The 23,200-nt window shown below is 55.9% G+C and overlaps 1 protein-coding gene across 1 annotated transcript in view; it reads right to left on the bottom strand.

Moving 5' to 3' along the window:
* Nucleotides 1–288: 288 nt before the first annotated feature.
* The window catches only part of LOC138260590 (ras-related protein Rab-38-like), a 73,716-nt gene continuing 50,804 nt past the window's right edge, over nucleotides 289–23,200 (bottom strand). Inside the window, exon 4 of the mRNA XM_069209174.1 lies at nucleotides 289–1,496. Coding sequence (XP_069065275.1) covers nucleotides 1,338–1,496 — 159 coding nt within the window. The 3' untranslated portion in view covers nucleotides 289–1,337. The remainder of the gene's footprint in view (nucleotides 1,497–23,200) is intronic.

The raw sequence follows: 23,200 nt of genomic DNA, 5'->3' as shown, positions 1-23,200 counted from the left end.
GCGGTTCGCCCGCCAGGAACAGGATGGCGGTATGGGGTGTCGTGGGGCCCCTGGGGGCCCCTGCAGTGCCCATGCCTATGGCATGGGCACTGCAGGGGCCCCCATAAGAGGGCCCCACAAAGAATTTCAGTGTCTGCTTTGCAGACACTGAAATTCGCAACGGGTGCAACTGCACCCGTCGCACCTTCCCACTCCGCCGGCTCCATTCTGAGCCGGCTTCCTCGTGGGAAGGGTGTTTCCCACTGGGCTGGCGGGCGGCCTTTTGGCGGTCGCCCGCCGGCCCAGTGGGAAACCCTAGAATGACCGCCGCGGTCTTTTGACCGCGGTACGGTCTTCTGGCGGTTCCCGCTTGGCGGGGGGCTCCCGCCGCCCGCCAAGCTTAGAATCACCCCCATTGTATTTATATGTGTACATTTTGCACAAGATATGTTTTTCTCAAACAGTTTAAAAATGACAAACAAACCATGAAGACAGGCACAACCAGCAACAGCTCCAGGCATTGGCTGGCTGGGAACACATGCTCTCTAGGCATTGGCTCATTGGCTGGCAGGGGACACGGGCTCTTGCATGCTCTTCAGACATTGGCTGGCTGGGAACACTAGCTCTTGCATGCTCTCCAGTGATTGGCTGTGTGATGACACTGAGTCTTGCATGCTCTCCAGGCATTGGCTGGGTGGGGACACTGACTCTTGCATGCTGTGTAGGCATTGGCTGGCTGGGGACACTGGCTCTTGTATGCTCTCCAGGCGTTGGCTGGCTGGGAACACTAGCTCTTGCATGCCCTCTAAGCATTGGCTGGCTGGGGACACTGCCTCTTGTATGCTCTCCAGGCATTGGCTGGCTGGGAACACTAGCTCTTACATGCCCTCCAGGCATTGGCCGGGTGGTGACCGTAACTCTTGCATGCTCTCCAGGCATTGTGTGGCTGGGGACACTTGCTCTTGCATTATGGTGACCCAATTTTGAGGAGCAAAAACTGGGACAGGTCAGACATAAAAGTAGGACTATAGACATTACTCTCACTTTTTACACACACACACACTTTTTTTTTTTTACAAGACTACATATATAAAATTAGCTATGGCTTGACCGCCCAACCTGCCCTCACCCACCTCTCTCTGCTGAGAGCAGACAGGGTACTGTGCTGCCTGACAGTAACATATAAAATACTTAAATTATTTCATACTTTGTAGGCCTCTTTAACTTAAGGAGTCCAGAGGTCACAAGGATACAGATCACAGGTAGGAGGTAAAAGGTTACATAACTGTCGGTCTAAGGCTCAGAGGCCACAAGTCCAGAGATCACAGATTGGAGGCCAGAGGACATCGCATCATGGGTCAGAACTTGGCACAGTTGGAGCAGTTGCTGTTTTTGAGGGTCTTGTTTTTCAGGGTGGGGAGGACGACGTTGGGGTCCCTCTTGGAATCCGTGCCCTCCTCGTTGGCGATCATGTTCTTTATCAAGCAACTCGCAGCCTCCTCGATGTTCAGATTGTCCTGATGAGAGGGAAAATCAAAGAATCTTTTATACAGCCTACAGGTAAGAGGCGTCAGGTAACCGTGAACAGTGCCGTGGGCCCTGGTGCAGCCTACAAGTAACAGGCCTGAGGTGAGTGCGAGCAGTGCCGCGGGCTGTGGTGCAGCCTACAGGTAACAGGGCTCAGCTGAGCATGAGCAGTGCCACAGGCCCTGGTGAAGCCTACAGGCAACAAGCCTCAGGTGAGCAGTGCCATGGGCCCTGCTGCAGCCTAGATGGAACAGGACACAGGTGAGCATAAGCAGTGCCGCGGGCCCTGGTGCAGCCTACATGAAACAGACCTCAGGTGAGCATGAGCAGTGGTGCGGGCCCTAGCGCAGCCTACAGGTAACGGGGCTCAAGTGAGTGTGAGCAGTGCCGCAGGCCCTGGTGCAGCCTACAGGTAGCAGGCCTCAGGGGAATATGAGCAGTGCCACGGGCCCAGGTGCAGCTTGCAGGGCTCAGGTGAGTGTGAGCAGTGCCAAGGACACTGGTGCAGCCTACAGGTAGCAGGGCTCAGGTGAGTGTGAGCGTTGCAGTGGGCCCTGGCGCAGCCTGCAGGTAACAGGGCTCAGGTGAGCGTGAGCAGTGAGGTGGGCCCCGGTGCAGCCTACAGGTAACAGGCCTCAGATGAGTGTGAGGAGTTCCATTGGCACTGGTGCAGCCTACAGGTAACAGGCTTCAGGTGAGCATGAGCAGTGCCGCGGGCCCTGGTTCAGCCTACAGGTAACAGGCCTAAGGTGAGCATGAGCAGTGCCGCGGGCCCTGGTGCAGCCTACAGGTAACAGGCCTCAGGTGAGCATGAGCAGTGCCGCGGGCCCTGGTGCAGCCTACAGGTAACAGGCCTCAGCTGAGTGTTGGCAGTGCTATGGGCCCTGGTGCAGCCTACAGGTAACAAGCCTGAGGTGAGTTTGAGCAGTGCCGTGGGCTTTGGTGCAGCCTACAGGTAAGAGGCCTCAGGTGAGTATAAGCAGTGCCATGGGCCCTGGTGGAGCCTACAGGTAACAAGCCACAGGTGAGTGTGAGCAGTGCCATGGGCCGTTGTGCAGCCTACAGGTAATAGGGCTCAGGTGAGTGTGAGCAGTACTGTGGGCCCTGGTGCACCCTACAGGTAGCAGGACTCACGTTAGTGTGAGCAGTGACGTGGGCCCTGGTGCAGCCTACAGGTCGCAGGCTTCAGGAGAGTGTGAGCAGTGCCGCAGGCCCCTGGCGCAGCCTACAGGTAGCAGGGCTCGGGGGAGTGTGAGCAGTACCCTGACCGTGGTGCATCCTACAGGTAACAGGCCTCAGGTGAGCGTGAGCAGTACCGCGGTCCGCGGTGCAGCCTACAAGTAAAAGGCCTCATATGAGCATGAGCAGTGCCACGGGCCCTGATGCAGCCTACAGGGAACAGGAGTCAGGTGAGCATGACCAGTGCCGGGTGCCCTGGTGCAGGCTACAGGGACCAGGCCTCAGGTGAGCATGAGCAGTCCCGGGGGCTGGTGCAGCCCACAGGTAACAGGGCTCAGGGGAGTGTGAGCTGTGCCGCGGGCCCTGATGCAGCCTACAAGTAACAGGCCTCAGGTGAGTTTGAGCAGTGCTGCGTGCCCTGGTGCAGCCTACAGGTAGCAGGGCTCAGGTGCAGTTCCATGGGCCCTGGTGCAGTCTACAAGTAACAGGTCTCAGGTGAGTGTGAGCAGTTCCATGGGCCCTGGTGCAGCTTACAGGTAACAGGGCTCAGGTGAGTGTGAGCAGTGCCGCGGGCCCGGGTGCAGCCTACAGCTAACAGGCCTCAGGTGAGTGTGAGAAGCACCGCGGGCCGGGTACAGCCTACGGATAACATGCCTCAGGTGAGTGAGAGCAGTGAGGTGGGCCCTGGTGCGTCCTACAGGTAACAGGCCTCAGGTGAGTGTGAGCAGTGCCACGGGCCCTGGTGCAGCCTACAGGTAACAGGCCTCAGGTGAGTGTGAGCAGTGCCACAGGCTCTGGTGCAGCCTACAGGTTAACAGGCCTCAGGTGAGTGTGAGCAGTGCTGTGGGCCCTGGTGCAGCCTGCAGGTAACAGGCCTCAGGTGAGTGTGAGCAGTTCCATTGGCCCTGGTGTAGCTTACAGGTAACAGGCCTCAGGTGTGTGTGAGCAGTGCCGTGGGCCCTGGTGCAGCCTACAGGTAAGAGGTCTAAGGTGAATGTGAGCAGTGCTGCGGGCCCTGTTGCAGCCTACAGGTAACAGACCTCAGTTGAGCATGAGCAGTGCCACAGGTCCTGGTGCAGCCTTCAGGTAACAGGCCTCAGGTGGGTGTGAGCAGTGCCACGGGCCCTGGTGCAGCATACAGGTAACAGGTCTCAGGTGAGTGTGGGCAGTGCTGTGGGCCCTGCTGCAGCCTACAGGTAACAGGCCTCAGGTGAGTGTGAGCAAGGCCGTGGGCACTGGTGCAGCCTACAGGTAACAGGCCTCAGGTGAGGGTGAGCAGTGAGGTGGGCCCTGCTGCAGCCTACAGATAACAGGCCTCAGGTGAGGGTGAGCAGTGAGGTGGGCACTGGTGCAGCCTACAGGTAACAGGCCTCAGGGGAGCGTGAGCAGTGCCGCGGGCACTGGTGCAGCCTACAGGTAACAAGCCTCAGGTGAGTGTGAGCAGTGCCATGGGCCCTGGTGCACCCTACAGGTAGCAGGACTCACGTTAGTGTGAGCAGTGACGTGGGCCCTGGTGCAGCCTACAGGTCGCAGGCTTCAGGAGAGTGTGAGCAGTGCTGCGGGCCCTGGTGCACCCTACAGGTAGCAGGACTCACGTTAGTGTGAGCAGTGACGTGGGCCCTGGTGCAGCCTACAGGTCGCAGGCTTCAGGAGAGTGTGAGCAGTGCCGCAGGCCCCTGGCGCAGCCTACAGGTAGCAGGGCTCGGGGGAGTGTGAGCAGTGCCGCGGGCCCTGGTGCAGCTTGCAGGGCCCAGGTGAGTGTGAGCTGTGCCGTGGGCTCTGGTGCAGCCTACAGGTAGCAGGGCTCAGGTGAGCATGAGCAGTGCAGCGGGCCTTGGTGCAGCCTACAGGTACCAAGCCTCAGGTGTGTTTGAGCAGTGCCGTGGGCTTTGGTGCAGCCTACAGGTAAGAGGCCTCAGGCGAGTATAAGCAGTGCCATGGGCCCTGGTGGAGCCTACAGGTAACAAGCCACAGGTGAGTGTGAGCAGTGCCATGGGCCGTTGTGCAGCCTACAGGTAACAGGGCTCAGGTGAGTGTGAGCAGCGCCACAGGCCCTGGTGCAGCCTACAGGTAGCAGGGCTCGGGGGAGAATGAGCAGTGATGCGGGCCCTGGTGCAGCTTGCAGGGCTAAGGTGAGTGTGAGCAGTGCCGGGGACGCTGGTGCAGCCTACAGGTAGCAGGGCTCAGGTGAGTATGAGCAGTGCAGAGGGCCCTGGCACAGCCCACAGGTAACAGGGTTCAGGTGAGCGTGAGCAGTGCTGCGGCCCCTGGTGCAGCCTACAGGTAAGAGGCCTCAGGTGAGTATGAGCAGTGCCGCGGGCCCTGGTGTAGTCTACAGGTTAACAGGGCTCAGGTGAGCGTGAGCTGTGCAGTGGGCCCTGGTGCAGCCTACAGGTAGCAGGGCTCAGGTGAGTGTGAGCAGTGCTGCGGGCCCTGTTGCAGCCTACAGGTAACAGGCCTCAAGTGAGTGTGAGAAGTGCTGCGGGCCTTGGTGCAGCCTACAAGAAACAGGCCTCAGGTGAGCGTGAGCAGTACCGCGGTCCGCGGTGCAGCCTACAAGTAAAAGGCCTCACATGAGCATGAGCAGTGCCACAGGCCCTGGTGCAGCCTACAGGGAACAGGAGTCAGGTGAGCATGACCAGTGCCGGGTGCCCTGGTGCAGCCTACAGGGACCAGGCCTCAGGTGAGCATGAGCAGTCCCGGGGGGCTGGTGCAGCCTACAGGTAACAGGGCTCAGGGGATTGTGAGCTGTGCCGCGGGCCCTGATGCAGCCTACAAGTAACAGGCCTCAGGTGAGTTTGAGCAGTGCTGCGTGCCCTGGTGCAGCCTACAGGTAGCAGGGCTCGGGGGAGAATGAGCAGTGCTGCGGGCCCTGGTGCAGCTTGCAGGGCTAAGGTGAGTGTGAGCAGTGCCGGGGACGCTGGTGCAGCCTACAGGTAGCAGGGCTCAGGTGAGTATGAGCAGTGCAATGGGCCCTGGAGCAGCCTGCAGGGCTCAGGTGAGTATGAGCAGTGCAGAGAGCCCTGGCACAGCCCACAGGTAACAGGGTTCAGGTGAGCGTGAGCAGTGCTGCAGCCCCTGGTGCAGCCTACAGGCAAGAGGCCTCAGGTGAGAGTGAGCAGTGCCATGGGCCCTGGTGCAGCCTACAGGTAACAGGGCTCAGGGGAGTGTGAGCTGTGCCACGGGCCCTGATGCAGCCTACAAGTAACAGGCCTCAGGTGAGTTTGAGCAGTGCTGCGTGCCCTCGTGCAGCCTACAGGTAGCAGGGCTCAGATGAGCGTGAGCAGCGTCATGGGCACCGGTGCAGCATACAGGTAGCAGGGCTCAGGTGAGTTTGAGCAGCGCTGCGGGCCCTGGTGCAGCCTACAGGTCTCAGGTGAGTATGAGCAGAGAGGTGGGGAGCGTGAACTGTGCCGTGGGCCCTGGTGCAGCTTTCAAGTAACAGCCTCAGGTGAGTGTGAGCAGTGCTGCACGCCCTGGAGCCGCCTGCAGTCAGCAGGCAACAGGTGAGTGTGAGTAGTGCTGCGGGTCCTGGTGCAGCCTACAAGTATCAGGCCTCAGGTGAGCATGAACAGTGCCGTGGGCGCTGGTGCAGCCTACAGGTAACAGGCCTCAAGTGAGTGTGAGAAGTGCTGCGGGCCTTGGTGCAGCCTACAAGTAACAGGCCTCCGGTGAGCGTCAGCAGTGCCGCAGGTCCCTGGGGCAGCCAACAAGTAAAAGGCCTCACACCTGAGCATGAGCAGTACCGCGGACCGTGATGCATCCTACAGGTAACAGGCCTCAGGTGAGCATGACCAGTGCTGGGTGCCCTGGTGCAGCCTACAGGGACCAGGCCTCAGGTGAGCATGAGCAGTCCCGGGGGCCTGGTGCAGCATACAGGTAGCAGGGCTCAGGTGAGCGTGAGCAGTGCCATGGGCCCTGGAGCATCCTACAGGTAGCAGGGCTCGGGTGAGTTTGAGCAGCGCCGTGGGCCCTGGTGCAGCCTACAGGTAACAGGCCTCAGGTGAGTGTGAGAAGTGCTGCGAGCCGTGGTGCAGCCTACAGGTAACAGGCCTCAGGTGAGTGTGAACAGTGAGGTGGGCCCTTGTGCAGCCTACAGGGAGAGTGCTCAGGGGAGTGTGAGCAGTGCTAGGGACATTGGTGCATCCTAGAAGTAACAGGCTTCAGGTTAGTGTGAGCAGTGCTACGGGCCCTGGTGCAGCCTACAGGTAACAGGTCTCAGGTGAGTGTGAGGAGTTCCATTGTCCCTGGTGCAGACTACAGGTAACAGGCCTCAGGTGAGAGAGAGAAATGAGGTGGGCCCTGGTGAAGCCTACAGGTAAGAAGCCTCAGGGGAGTGTGAGCAGTGCCGTGGGCCCTGGTGCAGCCTACAGGTAACAGGTCTCAGGTGAGGGTGAGCAGTGCCGTGGGCCCTGGTGCAGCCTACATGTAACAGGTCTCAGGTGAGGGTGAGCAGTTCCATTGGCCCTGTTGTAGCCTACAGATAACAGGGCTCAGGTGAGCAGTGAGGTGGGCCGTGGTGCAGCCTACAGGTTACAGTCCTCATGTGAGTGTGAGGAGTTCCATTGCCCCTGGTGCAGCCTACAGGTAACATGCCTCAGCTGAGTGAGAGCAGTGAGGTGGGCCCTGGTGCGGCCTACAGGTAAGAAGCCTCAGGGGAGTGTGAGCAGTGCTGTGGGCCCTGGTGCAGCCTAGAGGTAACAGACCTCAGGTGAGTGTGAGCAGTGCCGCGGCCCCTGGTGCAGCCTACAGGTAACAGGCCTCAGGTGAGTGTGAGCAGTGCCATGGGCACTGGTATAGCCTACAGCTAACAGGCCTCAGGTGAGTGTGAGCAGTGAGCAGTGCCACGGGGCCTTGTGCAGCCTACAGGTAACAAGCCTCAGGTGAGTGTGGGCAGTGCCGCGGACCCTGGTGCAGCCTACAGGTAACCGGCCTCAGTTGAGTGTGAGCAGTGCCACGGGCCCTGGTGCAGCCTACAGGTAACATCTCAGGTGAGTATGAGCAGTCCCGTGGGCCCTGGTGCAGACTACAGGTAACAGGGCTCAGGTAGGTGTGAGCAGTACCACAGGCTCTAGTGCAGCCTACAGGTAACAGACCTCAGGTGAGTGTGAGCAGTTCCATTGGCCCTGTTCTAGCCTACAGATAACACAGCTCAGGTGAGTGTGAGCAGTGAGGTGGGCTGTGGTGCAGCCTACAGGTAACAGGCCTCATGTGAGTGTGAGGAGTTCCATTGCCCCTGGTGCAGCCTACAGGTAACAGGCCTCAGGTGAGCATGAGCAGTGCCAAGGGCACTGGTGCAGCCTATAGGGAGCAGGCCTCAGGGGAGTGTGAGCAGTGCCGTGGGCCCTCGTGCAGTCTACAGGTAACTGGCCCCGGGTGAGTCTGAGCAGTTCCATTGGCCTTGGTGCAGCCTACAGGTAACCGGCCTCAGGTGAGTGTAGGCAGTGCCGTAGGCCCTGGTGCAGCCTACAGGTAACAACACTCAGGTGAGTGTGAGCAGTGCTGTGGGCTTTGGTGCAGTCTACAGGTAATAGGCCTCAGGTGAGTATAAGCAGTGCCATGGGCCCTGATGGAGCCTACGGGTAACAAGCCTCAGGTGAGTGTGAGCACTGCGGTGGGCCGTGGTGCAGCCTACAGGTAACAGGGCGCAGGTGAGTGTGAGCAGTGCAGTGGGCCCTGGTGCAGCCTACAGGTAACAGGCTTCAGGTGAGTGTAAGCAGTGCTGTGGGTTCTGGTGCGGCCTACAGGTAACAGGCTTCAGGTGAGCGTGAGCAATGCCGCTGGCCGTGGTGCAGCCTACAGGTAACAGGGCTCAGGTGAGTCTGAGCAGTGCCGCGGGCCCTGGTGAAGCCTACAGGTAACAAGCCTCAGGTGAGTGTGAGCAGTGCCGTGGGCCGTAGTGCAGCCTACAGGTAACAGGCCTCAGGTGAGTGTGAGCAGTGACGCGAGTCGTGGTGCAGCCTACAGGTAACAGGGCTCAGGTGAGTGTGAGCAGTGCCATGGGCACTGGTGCAGCCTACAGGTAACAGGTCTCAGGTGAGTGTAAGCAGTGAGCAGTGCCGCAGGCCCTGGTGCAGCCTACAGGTAACAGGTCTCAGGTGAGTGTGGGCAGTGCCGCGGGCCCTGGTGCAGCCTACAGGTAACAGGTCTCAGGTGAGGGTGAGCAGTGCCGTGGGCCCTGGTGCAGCCTACATGTAACAGGTCTCAGGTGAGGGTGAGCAGTTCCATTGGCCCTGTTGTAGCCTACAGATAAAAGGGCTCAGGTGAGTGTGAGCAGTGAGGTGGGCCGTGGTGCAGCCTACAGGTTACAGTCCTCATGTGAGTGTGAGGAGTTCCATTGCCCCGGTGCAGCCTACAGGTAACATGCCTCAGCTGAGTGTGAGCAGTGCTGTGGGCCTTGGTGCGGCCTACCGGTAACAGGCTTCAGGTGAGTGTGAGCAGTGCCGTGGGCTGTGGTGCAACCTACAGGTAACAGGCCTCAGGTGAGTGTGAGCAGTGCCATGGGCACTGGTACAGCCTACAGGTAACAGGCCTCAGGTGAGTGTGAGCAGTGAGCAGTGCCACGGGGCCTTGTGCAGCCTACAGGTAACAAGCCTCAGGTGAGTGTGGGCAGTGCCGCGGACCCTGGTGCAGACTACAGATAACCGGCCTCAGTTGAGTGTGAGCAGTGCCACGGGCCCTGGTGCAGCCTACAAGTAACAGCTCAGGTGAGTATGAGCAGTCCCGTGGGCCCTGGTGCAGACTACAGGTAACAGGGCTCAGGTAGGTGTGAGCAGTACCACAGGCTCTGGTGCAGCCTACAGGTAACAGACCTCAGGTGAGTGTGAGCAGTTCCATTGGCCCTGTTCTAGCCTACAGATAACACAGCTCAGGTGAGTGTGAGTAGTGAGGTGGGCTGTGGTGCAGCCTACAGGTAACAGGTCTCATGTGAGTGTGAGGAGTTCAATTGCCCCTGGTGCAGCCTACAGGTAACAGGCCTCAGGTGAGCATGAGCAGTGCCAAGGGCACTGGTGCAGCCTATAGGGAGCAGGCATCAGGGGAGTGTGAGCAGTGCCGTGGGCCCTGGTGCAGTCTACAGGTAACAGGCCCCAGGTGAGTCTGAGCAGTTTGATTGGCCCTGGTGCAGCCTACAGGTAACCGGCCTCGGGTGAGTGTAGGCAGTGCCGTGGGCCCTGGTGCAGCCTACAGGTAACAAGCCTCAGGTGAGTTCGAGCAGTGCCGTGGGCTTTGATGCAGCCTACAGGTAATAGGCCTCAGGTGAGTATAAGCAGTGCCGTGGGACCTGATGGAGCCTACATGTAACAGGTCTCAGGTGAGGGTGAGCAGTTCCATTGGCCCTGTTGTAGCCTACAGATAACAGGGCTCAGGTGAGTGTGAGCAGTGAGATGGGCCATGGTGCAGCCTACAGGTTACAGTCCTCATGTGAGTGTGAGGAGTTCCATTGCCCCTGGTGCAGCCTACAGGTAACATGCCTCAGCTGAGTGTGAGCAGTGCTGTGGGCCTTGGTGCGGCCTACAGGTAACAGGCTTCAGGTGAGTGTGAGCAGTGCCGTGGGCTGGGGTGCAACCTACAGGTAACAGGCCTCATGTGAGTGTGAGGAGTTCCATTGCCCCTGGTGCAGCCTACAGGTAACATGCCTCAGCTGAGTGTGAGCAGTGCTGTGGGCCTTGGTGCGGCCTACAGGTAACAGGCTTCAGGTGAGTGTGAGCAGTGCCGTGGGCTGTGGTGCAACCTACAGGTAACAGGCCTCAGGTGAGTGTGAGCAGTGCCATGGGCACTGGTACAGCCTACAGGTAACAGGCCTCAGGTGAGTGTAAGCAGTGAGCAGTGCCGCAGGCCCTGGTGCAGCCTACAGGTAACAGGTCTCAGGTGAGTGTGGGCAGTGCCGCGGGCCCTGGTGCAGCCTACAGGTAACAGGTCTCAGGTGAGCATGAGCAGTGCCAAGGGCACTGGTGCAGCCTATAGGGAGCAGGCATCAGGGGAGTGTGAGCAGTGCCGTGGGCCCTGGTGCAGTCTACAGGTAACAGGCCCCAGGTGAGTCTGAGCAGTTTGATTGGCCCTGGTGCAGCCTACAGGTAACCAGCCTCGGGTGAGTGTAGGCAGTGCCGTGGGCCCTGGTGCAGCCTACAGGTAACAAGCCTCAGGTGAGTTCGAGCAGTGCCGTGGGCTTTGATGCAGCCTACAGGTAATAGGCCTCAGGTGAGTATAAGCAGTGCCGTGGGACCTGATGGAGCCTACATGTAACAGGTCTCAGGTGAGGGTGAGCAGTTCCATTGGCCCTGTTGTAGCCTACAGATAACAGGGCTCAGGTGAGTGTGAGCAGTGAGATGGGCCATGGTGCAGCCTACAGGTTACAGTCCTCATGTGAGTGTGAGGAGTTCCATTGCCCCTGGTGCAGCCTACAGGTAACATGCCTCAGCTGAGTGTGAGCAGTGCTGTGGGCCTTGGTGCGGCCTACAGGTAACAGGCTTCAGGTGAGTGTGAGCAGTGCCGTGGGCTGGGGTGCAACCTACAGGTAACAGGCCTCATGTGAGTGTGAGGAGTTCCATTGCCCCTGGTGCAGCCTACAGGTAACATGCCTCAGCTGAGTGTGAGCAGTGCTGTGGGCCTTGGTGCGGCCTACAGGTAACAGGCTTCAGGTGAGTGTGAGCAGTGCCGTGGGCTGTGGTGCAACCTACAGGTAACAGGCCTCAGGTGAGTGTGAGCAGTGCCATGGGCACTGGTACAGCCTACAGGTAACAGGCCTCAGGTGAGTGTAAGCAGTGAGCAGTGCCGCAGGCCCTGGTGCAGCCTACAGGTAACAGGTCTCAGGTGAGTGTGGGCAGTGCCGCGGGCCCTGGTGCAGCCTACAGGTAACAGGTCTCAGGTGAGGGTGAGCAGTCCCGTGGGCCCTGGTGCAGCCTACATGTAACAGGTCTCAGGTGAGGGTGAGCAGTTCCATTGGCCCTGTTGTAGCCTACAGATAACAGGGCTCAGGTGAGTGTGAGCAGTGAGGTGGGCCGTGGTGCAGCCTACAGGTTACAGTCCTCATGTGAGTGTGGGGAGTTCCATTGCCCCTGGTGCAGCCTACAGGTAACATGCCTCAGCTGAGTGTGAGCAGTGCTGTGGGCCTTGGTGCGGCCTACAGGTAACAGGCTTCAGGTGAGTGTGAGCAGTGCCGTGGGCTGTGGTGTAACCTACAGGTAACAGGCCTCAGGTGAGTGTGTGCAGTGCCATGGGCACTGGTACAGCCTACAGGTAACAGGCCTCAGGTGAGTGTGAGCAGTGAGCAGTGCCGCGGGCCCTGGTGCAGCCTACAGGTAACCGGCCTCAGTTGAGTGTGAGCAGTGCCACGGGCCCTGGTGCAGCCTACAGGTAACAGCTCAGGTGAGTATGAGCAGTCCCGTGGGCCCTGGTGCAGACTACAGGTAACAGGGCTCAGGTAGGTGTGAGCAGTACCACATGCTCTGGTGCAGCCTACAAGTAACAGACCTCAGGTGAGTGTGAGCAGTTCCATTGGCCCTGTTCTAGCCTACAGATAACACAGCTCAGGTGAGTGTGAGTAGTGAGGGGGGCTGTGGTGCAGCCTACAGGTAACAGGCCTCATGTGAGTGTGAGGAGTTCCATTGTCCCTGGTGCAGCCTACAGGTAACAGGCCTCAGGTGAGCATGAGCAGTGCCAAGGGCACTGGTGCAGCCTATAGGGAGCAGGCCTCAGGGGAGTGTGAACAGTGCTGTGGGCCCTGGTGCAGTCTACAGGCAACAGGCCCCAGGTGAGTCTGAGCAGTTTGATTCCCTGGTGCAGCCTACAGGTAACCAGCCTCGGGTGAGTGTAGGCAGTGCTGTGGGCCCTGGTGCAGCATACAGGTAACAAGCCTCAGGTGAGTTCGAGCAGTGCCGTGGGCTTTGGTGCAGCCTACAGGTAACAGGCCTCAGGTGAGTATAAGCAGTGCCGTGGGACCTGATGGAGCCTACAGGTAACAAGCCGCAGGTGAGTGTGAGCAGTGTGGTGGGCTGTTGTGCAGACTACAGGTAACAGGGCTCAGGTGAGTGTGAGCAGTGCCGTGGTGCAGCCTACAGGTAACATGCTTAGGGTGAACGTGAGTAGTGCCGTGGGATCTGGTGCAGCCTCCAGGTAACAGGGCTCAGGTGAGTCTGAGCAGTGCCTCAGGCCCTGGTGAAGCCTACAGGTAACAAGCCTGTGGTGAGTGTGAGCAGTGTCGTGGGCAGTAGTGCAGCCGACAAGTAACAGGCCTCAGGTGAGTGTGAGCAGTGCTGTGGGACGTTTGGCAGCCTACTGGGAACAGGGCTCAGGTGAGTGTGAGCAGTGCAGTGGGCCCTGGTGCAGCCTACAGGTAACATGCCTCAGGTGAGTGTGAGCAGTGTCTAGGGCCCTGGTGCAGCCTACAGGTAACAAGCCTCAGGTGAGTGTGAGCAGTGCTGTGGGCCGTTTGGCAGCCTACTGGTAATAGGGCTCAGGTGAGTGTGAGCAGTGCAGTGGGCCCTGATGCAGCCTACAGGTAACAGGCTTCAGGTAAGTGTAAGCAGTGCAGCGGGCTCTGGTGCAGCCTACTGGTAACAGGCCTCAGGTGAGCGTGTGCAGTGCTTTGGGCCCTGGTGCAGCCTACAGGTAACAAGCCTCAGGTGAGTGTGAGCAGTGCTGTGGGCCATGATGCAGCCTACAGGTAACAGGCTTCAGAAGAGTGTGAGCAGTGCCGCAGGCTGTGGTGCAGCCTACCGGTAACAGGCCTCAGGTGAGTGTGAGCAGTGCAGTGGGCACTGGTACAGCCTACAGGAGACAGGCCTCAGTTGAGTGTGAGCAGTGCCACAGGCCCCGGTGCAGCCTACAGGTAACTGCTCAGGCGAGTGTGAGCAGTCCCATGGGCCCTGGTGCAGACTACAGGTAAGAGGGCTCAGTTGAGTGTGAGCAGTGCCACGGTCTCTGGTGCAGCCTACAGGTAACCGGCCTCAGGTGAGTGTGAGCAGTTCCATTGGCCCTGTTCTAGCCTACAGGTAACAGGCCTCAGGTGAGTGTGAGCAGTGCTGCGAGCCGTGGTGCAGCCTACAGGTAACAGGCCTCAGGCGAGCGTGAGCAGTGCCATGGGCCCTGGTGCAGCCTATAGGTAACAGGCCTCAGAGGAGTGTGAGTAGTGCCATGGGCCCTGGTGCAGCCTACAGGTAACAGGCTTCAGGTCAGTGTGAGCAGTACCGTGGGCACTGGTGCAGCCTACAGGTAACAGGCCTCAGGTGGGTCTCAGCAGTTCCATTGGCCTTGGTGCAGCCTAAAGGTAACCGGCCTCAGGTGAGTGTAGGCAGTGCCGTAGGCCCTGGTGCAGCCTACAGGTAACAACACTCAGGTGAGTGTGAGCAGTGCTGTGGGCTTTGGTGCAGTCTACAGGTAATAGGCCTCAGGTGAGTATAAGCAGTGCCATGGGCCCTGATGGAGCCTACGGGTAACAAGCCTCAGGTGAGTGTGAGCACTGCAGTGGGCCGTGGTGCAGCCTACAGGTAACAGGGCGCAGGTGAGTGTGATTAGTGTCGTGGGCCCTGGTGCAGCCTACAGGTAACAGGCTTCAGGTGAGTGTAAGCAGTGCTATGGGTTCTGGTGCGGCCTACAGGTAACAGGCTTCAGGTGAGCGTGAGCAATGCCGCTGGCCGTGGCGCAGCGTACAGGTAACAGGGCTCAGGTGAGTCTGAGCAGTGCCGCGGGCCCTGGTGAAGCCTACAGGTAACAAGCCTCAGGTGAGTGTGAGCAGTGCCGCAGGCCCTGGTGCAGCCTACAGGTAACAGCTCAGGTGAGTTTGAGCAGTGCCGTGGGCTTTGGTGCAGCCTACAGGTAAGAGGCCTCAGGTGAGTATAAGCAGTGTCATGGGCCCTGGTACAGCCTACAGGTAACAGGCCTCAGGTGAGTGTGAGCAGTGCCATGGGCACTGGTGCAGCCTACAGGCAACAGGCCTCAGGTGAGTGTGAGCAGTGAGGTGGGCCCTGGTGCAGCGTACAGGTAACAGGCCTCAGGTGAGTGTGAAGAGTTCCATTGGCCCTGGTGCAGCCTACAGGCAACAGGCCTCAGGTGAGTGAGAGCAGTGCTGTGGGCCCTTGTGCGGTCTATAGGTAAAAAGCCTCAGGGGAGTGTGAGCAGTGCTGTGGGCCCTGGTGCAGCCTAGAGGTAACAGGCCTCAAGTGAGTGAGAGCAGTGCTGTGGGCCCTTGTGCGGTCTATAGGTAAGAATCCTCAGCGGGAGTGTGAGCTGTGCTGCGGGCCCTGGTGCAGCCTACAGGTAACAGGCCTCAGGTGAGTGTGAGCAGTGCCACGGGACCTGGTGCATAATACAGGTAACAGGCCTCAGATGAATGTGGGCATTGCCGGGGGCCCTGGTGCCGCATACAGGCCTCAAGTGAGTGTGAGCAGGGCCACAGGCCCTGGTGCAGCATGCAGGTAACAGGCCTCAGGTGAGTGTGGGCAGTGCCGCGGGCCCTAGTGCAGCCTACAGGTAACAGGGCTCAGGTGAGTGTGAACAGTGCTGCAGGCCCTGGTGCAGCCTACAGGTAAGAGGCCTCAGGTGAGTGTGAACAGTGCTGCAAGCCCTGGTGCAGCCTACAGGTAAGAGGCCTCATGTGAGTATGAGCAATGCCGTGAGCCTTGGTGCAGCCTACAGGTAACACCTCAGGTGAGTGTGAGCAGTGCTGTGGGCCCTCGTGCAGCCTACAGGTAACAGGCCTCAGGTGAGTATAAGCAGTGCCATGGACCCTGGTTGAGTCTACAGGTAGCAGGCCTCAGGTGAGTGTGAGCAATGCCTCAGGCCCTGGTGCAGCCTACAGGTAACAGGCCTCAGGTGAGTACAAGCAGTGCCATGGGCCCTGGTGGAGTCTACAGGTAACAGGGCTCAGGTGAGCATGAGCAGTGACTGGTCCCTGGTGCAGCATACAGGTAACAAGGATCAGGTAGTGTGAGCAGTGTCGCGGGCCCTGGTGCAGCCTGCAGGTAACAAGCCTCAGGTGAGTGTGAGCAATGCCGTGGGTCCTGGTGCAGCCTACAGGTAACAGCTCAGTTGAGTGTGAGCAGTGCCGTGGGTCCTGGTGCAGCCTACAGGTAACAGCTCAGGTGAGTCTGAGCAGTGCTGCGGGCCCTGGTGCAGCCTACAGGTAACAGCTCAGGTGAGTGTGAGCAGTGCCGCGGGCCCTGGTGTAGCCTACAGGTAACAGCTCAGGTGAGTGTGAGCAGTGCCGCGGGCCCCGGTGCAGCCTACAGGTAACAGGGCTCAGGTGAGTGTGAGCAGTGGTGCGGGCCCTGGTGCAGCCTACAGGGAACAGGGCTCAGGTGAGCATGAGCAGTGCCGCGGGCCCTGGTGCAGCCTACAGGTAACAGGCTTCAGGTGAGCATGAGCAGTGCCGCGGGCCCTGGTTCAGCCTACAGGTAACAGGTCTCAGGTGATTGTGAGCAGTGCCGTGGGCCCTGGTGCAGCCTACAGGTAACAGCTCAGGTGAGTGTGAGCAGTGGTGCGGGCCCTGGTGCAGCCTACAGGGAACAGGGCTCAGGTGAGCATGAGCAGTGCCGCGGGCCCTGGTGCAGCCTACAGGTAACAGGCCTCAGGTGAGTGTGAGCAGTGCCGCGGGCCCTGGTGCAGCCTACAGGTAACAGGTCTCAGGTGATTGTGAGCAGTGCCGTGGGCCCTGGTGCAGCCTACAGGTAACAGCTCAGGTGAGTGTGAGCAGTGCCGTGGGCCCTGGTGCAGCCTACAGGTAACAGCTCAGGTGATTGTGAGCAGTGCCGTGGGCCCTGGTGCAGCCTACAGGTAACAGGGCTCAGGTGAGGGTGGGCAGTGCTGCGGGCCCTGGTGCAGCCTACAGGTAACAGGCCTCAGGTGAGTGTGAACAGTGCTGCAGGCCCTGGTGCAGCCTACAGGTAAGAGGCCTTAGGTGAGTATGAGCAATGCTGTGAGCCCTGATGCAGCCTACAGGAACAGGGCTCAGGTGAGTGTAAGCAGTGCGTGGGCTCTGGTGCTAGCAAGGGAAACAGAGCCACTGCACCCAGGTAGTGAAAAGCAGCCCCTGCTGGGGTGCGTTGGGGCGTGGCACTGTGACTGCTGCACTAATGAGAGCCACAACAAGAATTGTCTGCAGAAAGGACAGTGAATGTTAGAGGGAACATGTATCAGGACAGTTTCAGAGTGAGATCTGTCTGCAGACAGGACAGTGCATGTACGAATGAACATATAGAAGGAGTGTGTCAGGACGCGCTGTGGGACAGGGAGGGACAGAGCTCAGGTGTGTCTTGTCTGTCAGCTGGTGGGGCAGTGAGTCTCACGGGCAGTACGTGGAGAGCACCTGGGACAGTGCCATTTAAGGGGGCATGCACATGAGGACAGCAGAGATAACAAGGGCACCTGTGTGCCCCCCCCCCCAGCCTTGAAGTACTGGTGTCACCGAGTAACCGGTTCACGTGGCTGCCATGGTTACCCATGAGAGTACTGATGAAGCAGAAGATGAAGGTTTTGATTTAGTAACGCTTAAACGTAGTGCTGAAATAATCATGTGTGACATTAACCGAATTAATTAAGATTGTACGGGGACAAAATGTGCCCTCAGAGTAGTTTGCCATCATTTATACGCGTGCTTTATATAACGTGGTGTGGTAGAACTGCACTAATCCGACATAATCATAAACGTGTGCTACGATTTGCTTGTTTGAAATGTTTTAGCTTAGCATTACTTTAGCAGAGGCTTTGGCCTAGTTGCCTGGTCTCACGGTTTAGATGCTCGTATTTTTCCACTGTGCTAATAAACGTGTATTTTGCTTGAAGCTGTACTTTTCCACAGAAACTGTTCACATGCTTATCTTAAAGTTGGTGCCAGCCTGGCATATTTTCTCTTAAATTCAAGGCCGACTTGCAGGTGCGGACAATGGAGGCTCTGAGAGTAAGCTAATTGGAAAACAATGTTGCAATTTGCGTACCCATCTCCAAGGATAATGTATGCTTAAGTAAAAGCTTGAGAACTGTCGTGTTTGATTGGTCAATTTGAAGCTAACCTATGAACCCACCAATGGAGACCCTACTGGACTTGAACTGTTGTCTATAAAACCCAGGTGCACGAGAGGAAAGCTCTCTCTCTGTCATCGGACATCCTGCCATTTTGACTTCGTAGCTATTATGACCCACTTTGCTGCGACGCCATTTTGAGAGACTTTGATGCTTTCTCTAAATCGAGAGAAAGAGACCTTAATGATTCTTGCCCTAGAGACTGTAACTTTGATTTGATCCCTTTGCATGAAGTAATAGTTTTACCTTGCCGCCGTGAGGCATTTGCCCCGTTCACCCCTGCCCTTTTGTCCTGCCCCATGCTGATCGAGTAACGGTACCCATGCTGACCGAAGAACGGTACCTGTGAGACGAAGACTTCCTTGTATGCTGATTGTAATTGGTAAATATGAGAAGAAATTGTAAAATTGCATTGTGTTTCTTTTAGGTAACCAACTGCTGATTTTGGTAAGAGCCCTAGCTAGGAGTTTTCTAAATTGATGTTGCCAAATTGTTTTTTTTGCATGAAGTCCCACATGCTGATGCTAATTTGAGGATAGACGAGGATTCCATATGTTGTACGATGCAATTGAGATCTTGTTATGCTGACTAAATGTACGCAATTAGTTCATTACAGATTATCGTATTAGTGATTTGCATTGCTATTATCGAATGCCTTGTGATTCAAATGCTTCATAGATTGCACTTGTTTCGACGTTATGGACAGCTATTAATGTTCATATATGTTTATCATTTGGTGTTGAGACACATTTACATTGTGCTAGCTTTGTTAATATAGGGAAATAAATTCACTAACTTTGCAATAAACTGGTGTGGTTATTCCTGACTGAAAGGTCAGGGTTCGCCGAAATGTATTCTGGATTAATTGTAAAGTGTTATGTTGTTCAAGGTGTTGCTAATGTTCGTTATTGATTATTGATTAAGAGGAGACTGACCGGATTAAGAGTACAGAGAGTTCCCACTTAGTCAAAAGATTCATCGACCTAAAGAGCGTCCGAACGCAGATAAATTGTTACCACGTTCCGCTCTATCAGTAGATGGTAGCAGAGGACGGTTACGTCTTTTGGGACCCTGTACTATTAAAGTACATGGTGTCGAATTAACGGTTACACATTTTGAGACCCCATTCGAAAAGATGAATTAGATTTTCTTGGGTAGAACGGATTGACAAGATGATGATGGGCTAGGTCCACCGCGACTTTCCCGGGATCTCGAAGCTTGCGAATGGAGAGAAAGGAGATGTGGAAACAGCGTTGGCAGTACTAGTGATGGTATGAGTGAAGTTAGGGTTTTGCGCTTGCACAGCTTATTGCCGCAGGGTGTGTGAAAAGGTTGCGAGGGTTTTCCTTTAAGGATAGCGGAGGTGCGACTCCGAGTGTAGAAGTAGAGAAGTCGTCGAACTTCATAGAAATAGCGGAGGTGCGGCTCTGAGTACGAGAGTAGGGAAGTCGTCGAACTTCATGTGCGTCTGGCGCTTTGTGCATAAAAAGGTCCACGTGGTTGTTGTTGTTGGGACGGGCCCTGCGAGGTCAAGAGACTCCGGAGTATGTTGATCCATGTTGTGGTCTGGGCGGTTTAGTAGGTTGATCGGGCGTGGTCAACGAGTGGGTACGTGTGTTAGGGAGTGATAGAAACTTCGACTTCGGGCTTTGACGAGATTCTAAGTGCACTAGAACAGATCATTGACAAGTTGAGAGTAGGTCTGCAGGTCAGATTTGCTTGCGAATGTGGGGACTGAGAAAGACCGAATAGCGGCCGAGGCTGGTGAAAGAGATCGAATAGTGGTCACGGTTGGTGAAAAGTCCCTAAGGTCCTGAAGCGATTATGTTACCCTTCCTGTAGTAAACTGACAGATCTGTTTTAGTTTTTGGTAGCTCGCGATACATGCAAAAAGTTGTTACGGGAGGAACTGAGTGAAGGAGGACTAGCCGCGAGGCTTTGTCAGCCGCAGTGTGTGTGAGTGTGACGTCACTAAGAGCCGCGCTGGGATAGGTTGGTTGGAGAGAAGGGTCGCGCACGGATTGGACGCAGTCCGTGGCACTCAATTGGAAGGGGAAAGGCAGGTGAAGAGTATTCCGGGAATTAAAGTCACCTATTGATTACAAATTTTGTGGAATAAAAGTGATCTATTGATTATAAACTTTGTGAAATAAAAGACGAGAAAATGAAATTCCTTAAAGCATTCAGGAGCGCGATGAAGGGGGAGTCTTACATTAAAGCGAGCGTAGGAGAGGAGACGCCACCCGAAGGTACACCAGCTTACATTGTAATGGAGGAAAAAGGAGTAGCTCCGTGTCTTTGGCTAAAGCAATGGCACAAGTGGACAGAGAAACATGGGAGCGTAGCATTCCCGATACATGGGACATTCAATATAAGGGTCCTAGAGAATTTGAGATTCACGATGTATGACATGAAGGTACCTCCAAGGCCAGCACAGTTTGAGGCTCTAGCAATCTGGGAACTCATGGCTAGACAGCAACAGAAAAACAAGTTTGAAACAAGGATGAGGAAGGTAGAAAAGACACTAGCGGATGCTAGGTGGGATAATGCGCAGAAGGTGTGGAGGTCAGATGTATTGCAGGGAATAAAATTGTTCCCCGCAATTACTAAGGACGAAGAGGAGACAGGTAAGAAAGCTACCTGTAAGACAGACAGGAAGTGTTCCAAGGACAGAGAGGACGAGGAAAAGTTGAGAAGAGAAGAGGAGTTAGAGGATGAGGAGTTGATAATGCAATTGCTAAACGACCGTCCACCGCCTTATGCAGAGAATGGACAAGGTCCAAGTACCAGTTCTGCCCCTCCGGCATCGGTACAGAACAGTGAAACGCAGAATTCAGGAGCACCATCGGGATCTAAGGACCCGAGTTTACTGCTCACCCCACAGATACCGCAGGTCAGGAGAATGTATCCAGATGTGCCCGTGTTGAAACCAGCAGAACATTATCAGCCGCAGATGCCAGGGTACTACAGCAGTGACAACAATGGAGGGATGATTCTAGATCCAACCGTAAGGGGCGTACAGAATGGTTACAACCCAACAATGGCACAAGCTGAATCAACTCAGTTTATGATGCCTCAAAAGCAGATGCAGGGAGGAAATGTTCATGCTCAAATGACGGGGAGTCAGATGGGCATGCCGGCAATGATGGCCCATAATATGGGGATGAACATGCCTCAGAATATGGGAAATGGACAACATCCAGATGCGATATCACTGCCCATTACCGTAGGTCCAGTGGTACCTTTGTATAGTCAGCCTAACTTAGGTATGAGCAGTCAGGGACAAATGCTGCAGAATGGGACAGAAAGAAGGTGCATAGAGAACACTCCAGGGATAACCCCGATAGTGGCTCAGCCAACTGGGTCTGGGTCCTTGATGGAGTTTAGTCCCGTATGCGCTCAGTCAACACTGGTGAGGTCGAGCCCCCCACTGATAATACCTCTCACATCGAACACTGAAAAGCTGCCACAGCCATTGATGGCAGTCGATGTAAACGCTACCCTGATGGGAGTAAATGCGCAACAGCTGACACAGCGGTTCAACAGTTTAAATTCCACACAAAGTTCAGACAGTGGGAAAGGAGACGATTACTTGAGCAGGATGAGGCTGAACATGGAAGCACAAGAATTGGTGGAAGGGAATATGGGTGTGAACAGGTTAGAATCCTACACGGAAGAGGAGTTGAGGTATCTATGTCCAAAGATCACAAAAGAAGTAAACAAGGTACATAAAAGTTTGCAGGAAGTAGCAGACAGGAACGGGATTGACATAGGCAAGACGAAACACTTGAGCAGGAGCTATAGGTTGGATTTTGGGACCACAGATTTTGAACACATGAGATCAGCAGGCATGAAGGCACACCTTAGAGAATTGTTGCAGAGTGCCCAAGTGTGGAGGTGCTTAGACAAGTGGGAAAGCAGATGGGTAAAGAGGAAGGATAAGAGGAGGGACAGTGCCACAGAGCACAATGAGAAAAGACCGCAGAGCAGCGAGACCGTAACCATGTTACCCATGAGGGAGACAGCAGGGGGAAAATTAGTACATGTACCATGGCACAGGAGTGATATTCAGTCTTTTACGAATGATTTTCCCAAAGGGAGAAGCCGATCGAATGGTATCAACAGACTGATAGGTTTGTGAAGCTTGCAAAATGTCTCTGGGAAGACCTGAACACTTTATTTGAGATTGTAGTTCCGGCAGATTTGTGGGAGGATTGCAAAAGAGCTGTAGGTTGGCCGACAAGTGAACCAGAGAGAGACAGAGAGACGGGTGCACCATCACCTATGGTGATGTGTCTGTACTATAAGGTGATTGAGCATTTGAAGACGAAGGTTGCCGCGAAAAATGTGGATTGGCAGAAAATTGATCGAACTGCCCAAGAGGCTAAAGAATCGATTCATAGTTACTATGAGAGGTTGTTTAAGGCGTTCAAGAATTACAGTGGCACGGAAGCAATTGAGGCGAAAGATATGCTTCATTTTGTGTTCAGATTTGTGGAAGGGCTGAGACCAGAGATAAGTCAGATGATAAAATCGCATTTGATCTGCTGGCAGTCGAAACCGATTGATGAAGTCTTGACTTATGCGAAGTACTGTAGCGACGAAATTGAGGTGAAACAGAAAAAGCTGAAAGAGAAGGTGATGATGATGCAGCTTAAGGCGGCTCAGACAGGCTTGCAAGGTCTGCAAGGGCTGCAAGGGTTGCCAGGGATGCAAGGGTTCCAACAGCAGGTACCGCAACCGCAGCCGCAGTTGCAGGGAAACATGGTGTTTCAGCAACCGCAGCCGCAGTTGCAAGGAAACATGGCGTTTCAGCCACAGGCCAGAGGCAGAGGCAGAGGAGGTTTTGTGAATAATGGTCCGGATTTGAACACTGTTGTGACGGGTGTGCAGGCAATGAAGAAAGTAATGCTGTGTCACGCGTGCGGAAACGTAGGTCACTGGAAACGCGAGTGCCCGATGGTGGTGCAGGAAGGTGCAGGTGTAGGTGCAGGTGTTGGTCAGCAAAACAATGATGTCAATGCATTTCAGACAATGAGAGGACCGAAAATGAGAGGTCCAAACGCAAATTTTCAGACTGTAAATCAATTGCAGGGATTACAACCTATGCAGCCGCAGCAGATGCAGATGCCCCGTGTGCAAATGACGCAAATGCAGCCGATGCAACAGCAGTTACCTATGGTACCTAATCAGCAAATGCAAATACCATTGGCACCAATGAGTCAGCAGCAAGTGATGGTTCCTCCACAGGTAACGGGTCAGGTAATGAGTACAAATGGCACCGTACAACAGTTCCCCTTACACAGTGAGAGTGGAATAAACAACGTATGGGAGAGTGAAAGTTCAGGAGAAGAAGGAGATTGTGTGCTTGCGGCATCCTTGGAAGTTGATCAAAGGGGTCCGTACGTAGAGGGAAGAGTAATGGGTCATCGTGTGTCATTTTTGGTTGACACGGGAGCCACACGTTCAACAGTTAAGAGCAGTGAAGTTCCAAATTTGC

Source organism: Pleurodeles waltl, chromosome 2_1 (genome assembly GCF_031143425.1).
Source record: "Pleurodeles waltl isolate 20211129_DDA chromosome 2_1, aPleWal1.hap1.20221129, whole genome shotgun sequence".
Taxonomy (NCBI): Eukaryota; Metazoa; Chordata; class Amphibia; order Caudata; family Salamandridae; genus Pleurodeles; species Pleurodeles waltl.
This window is presented reverse-complemented; position numbering and strand designations above follow the sequence as displayed.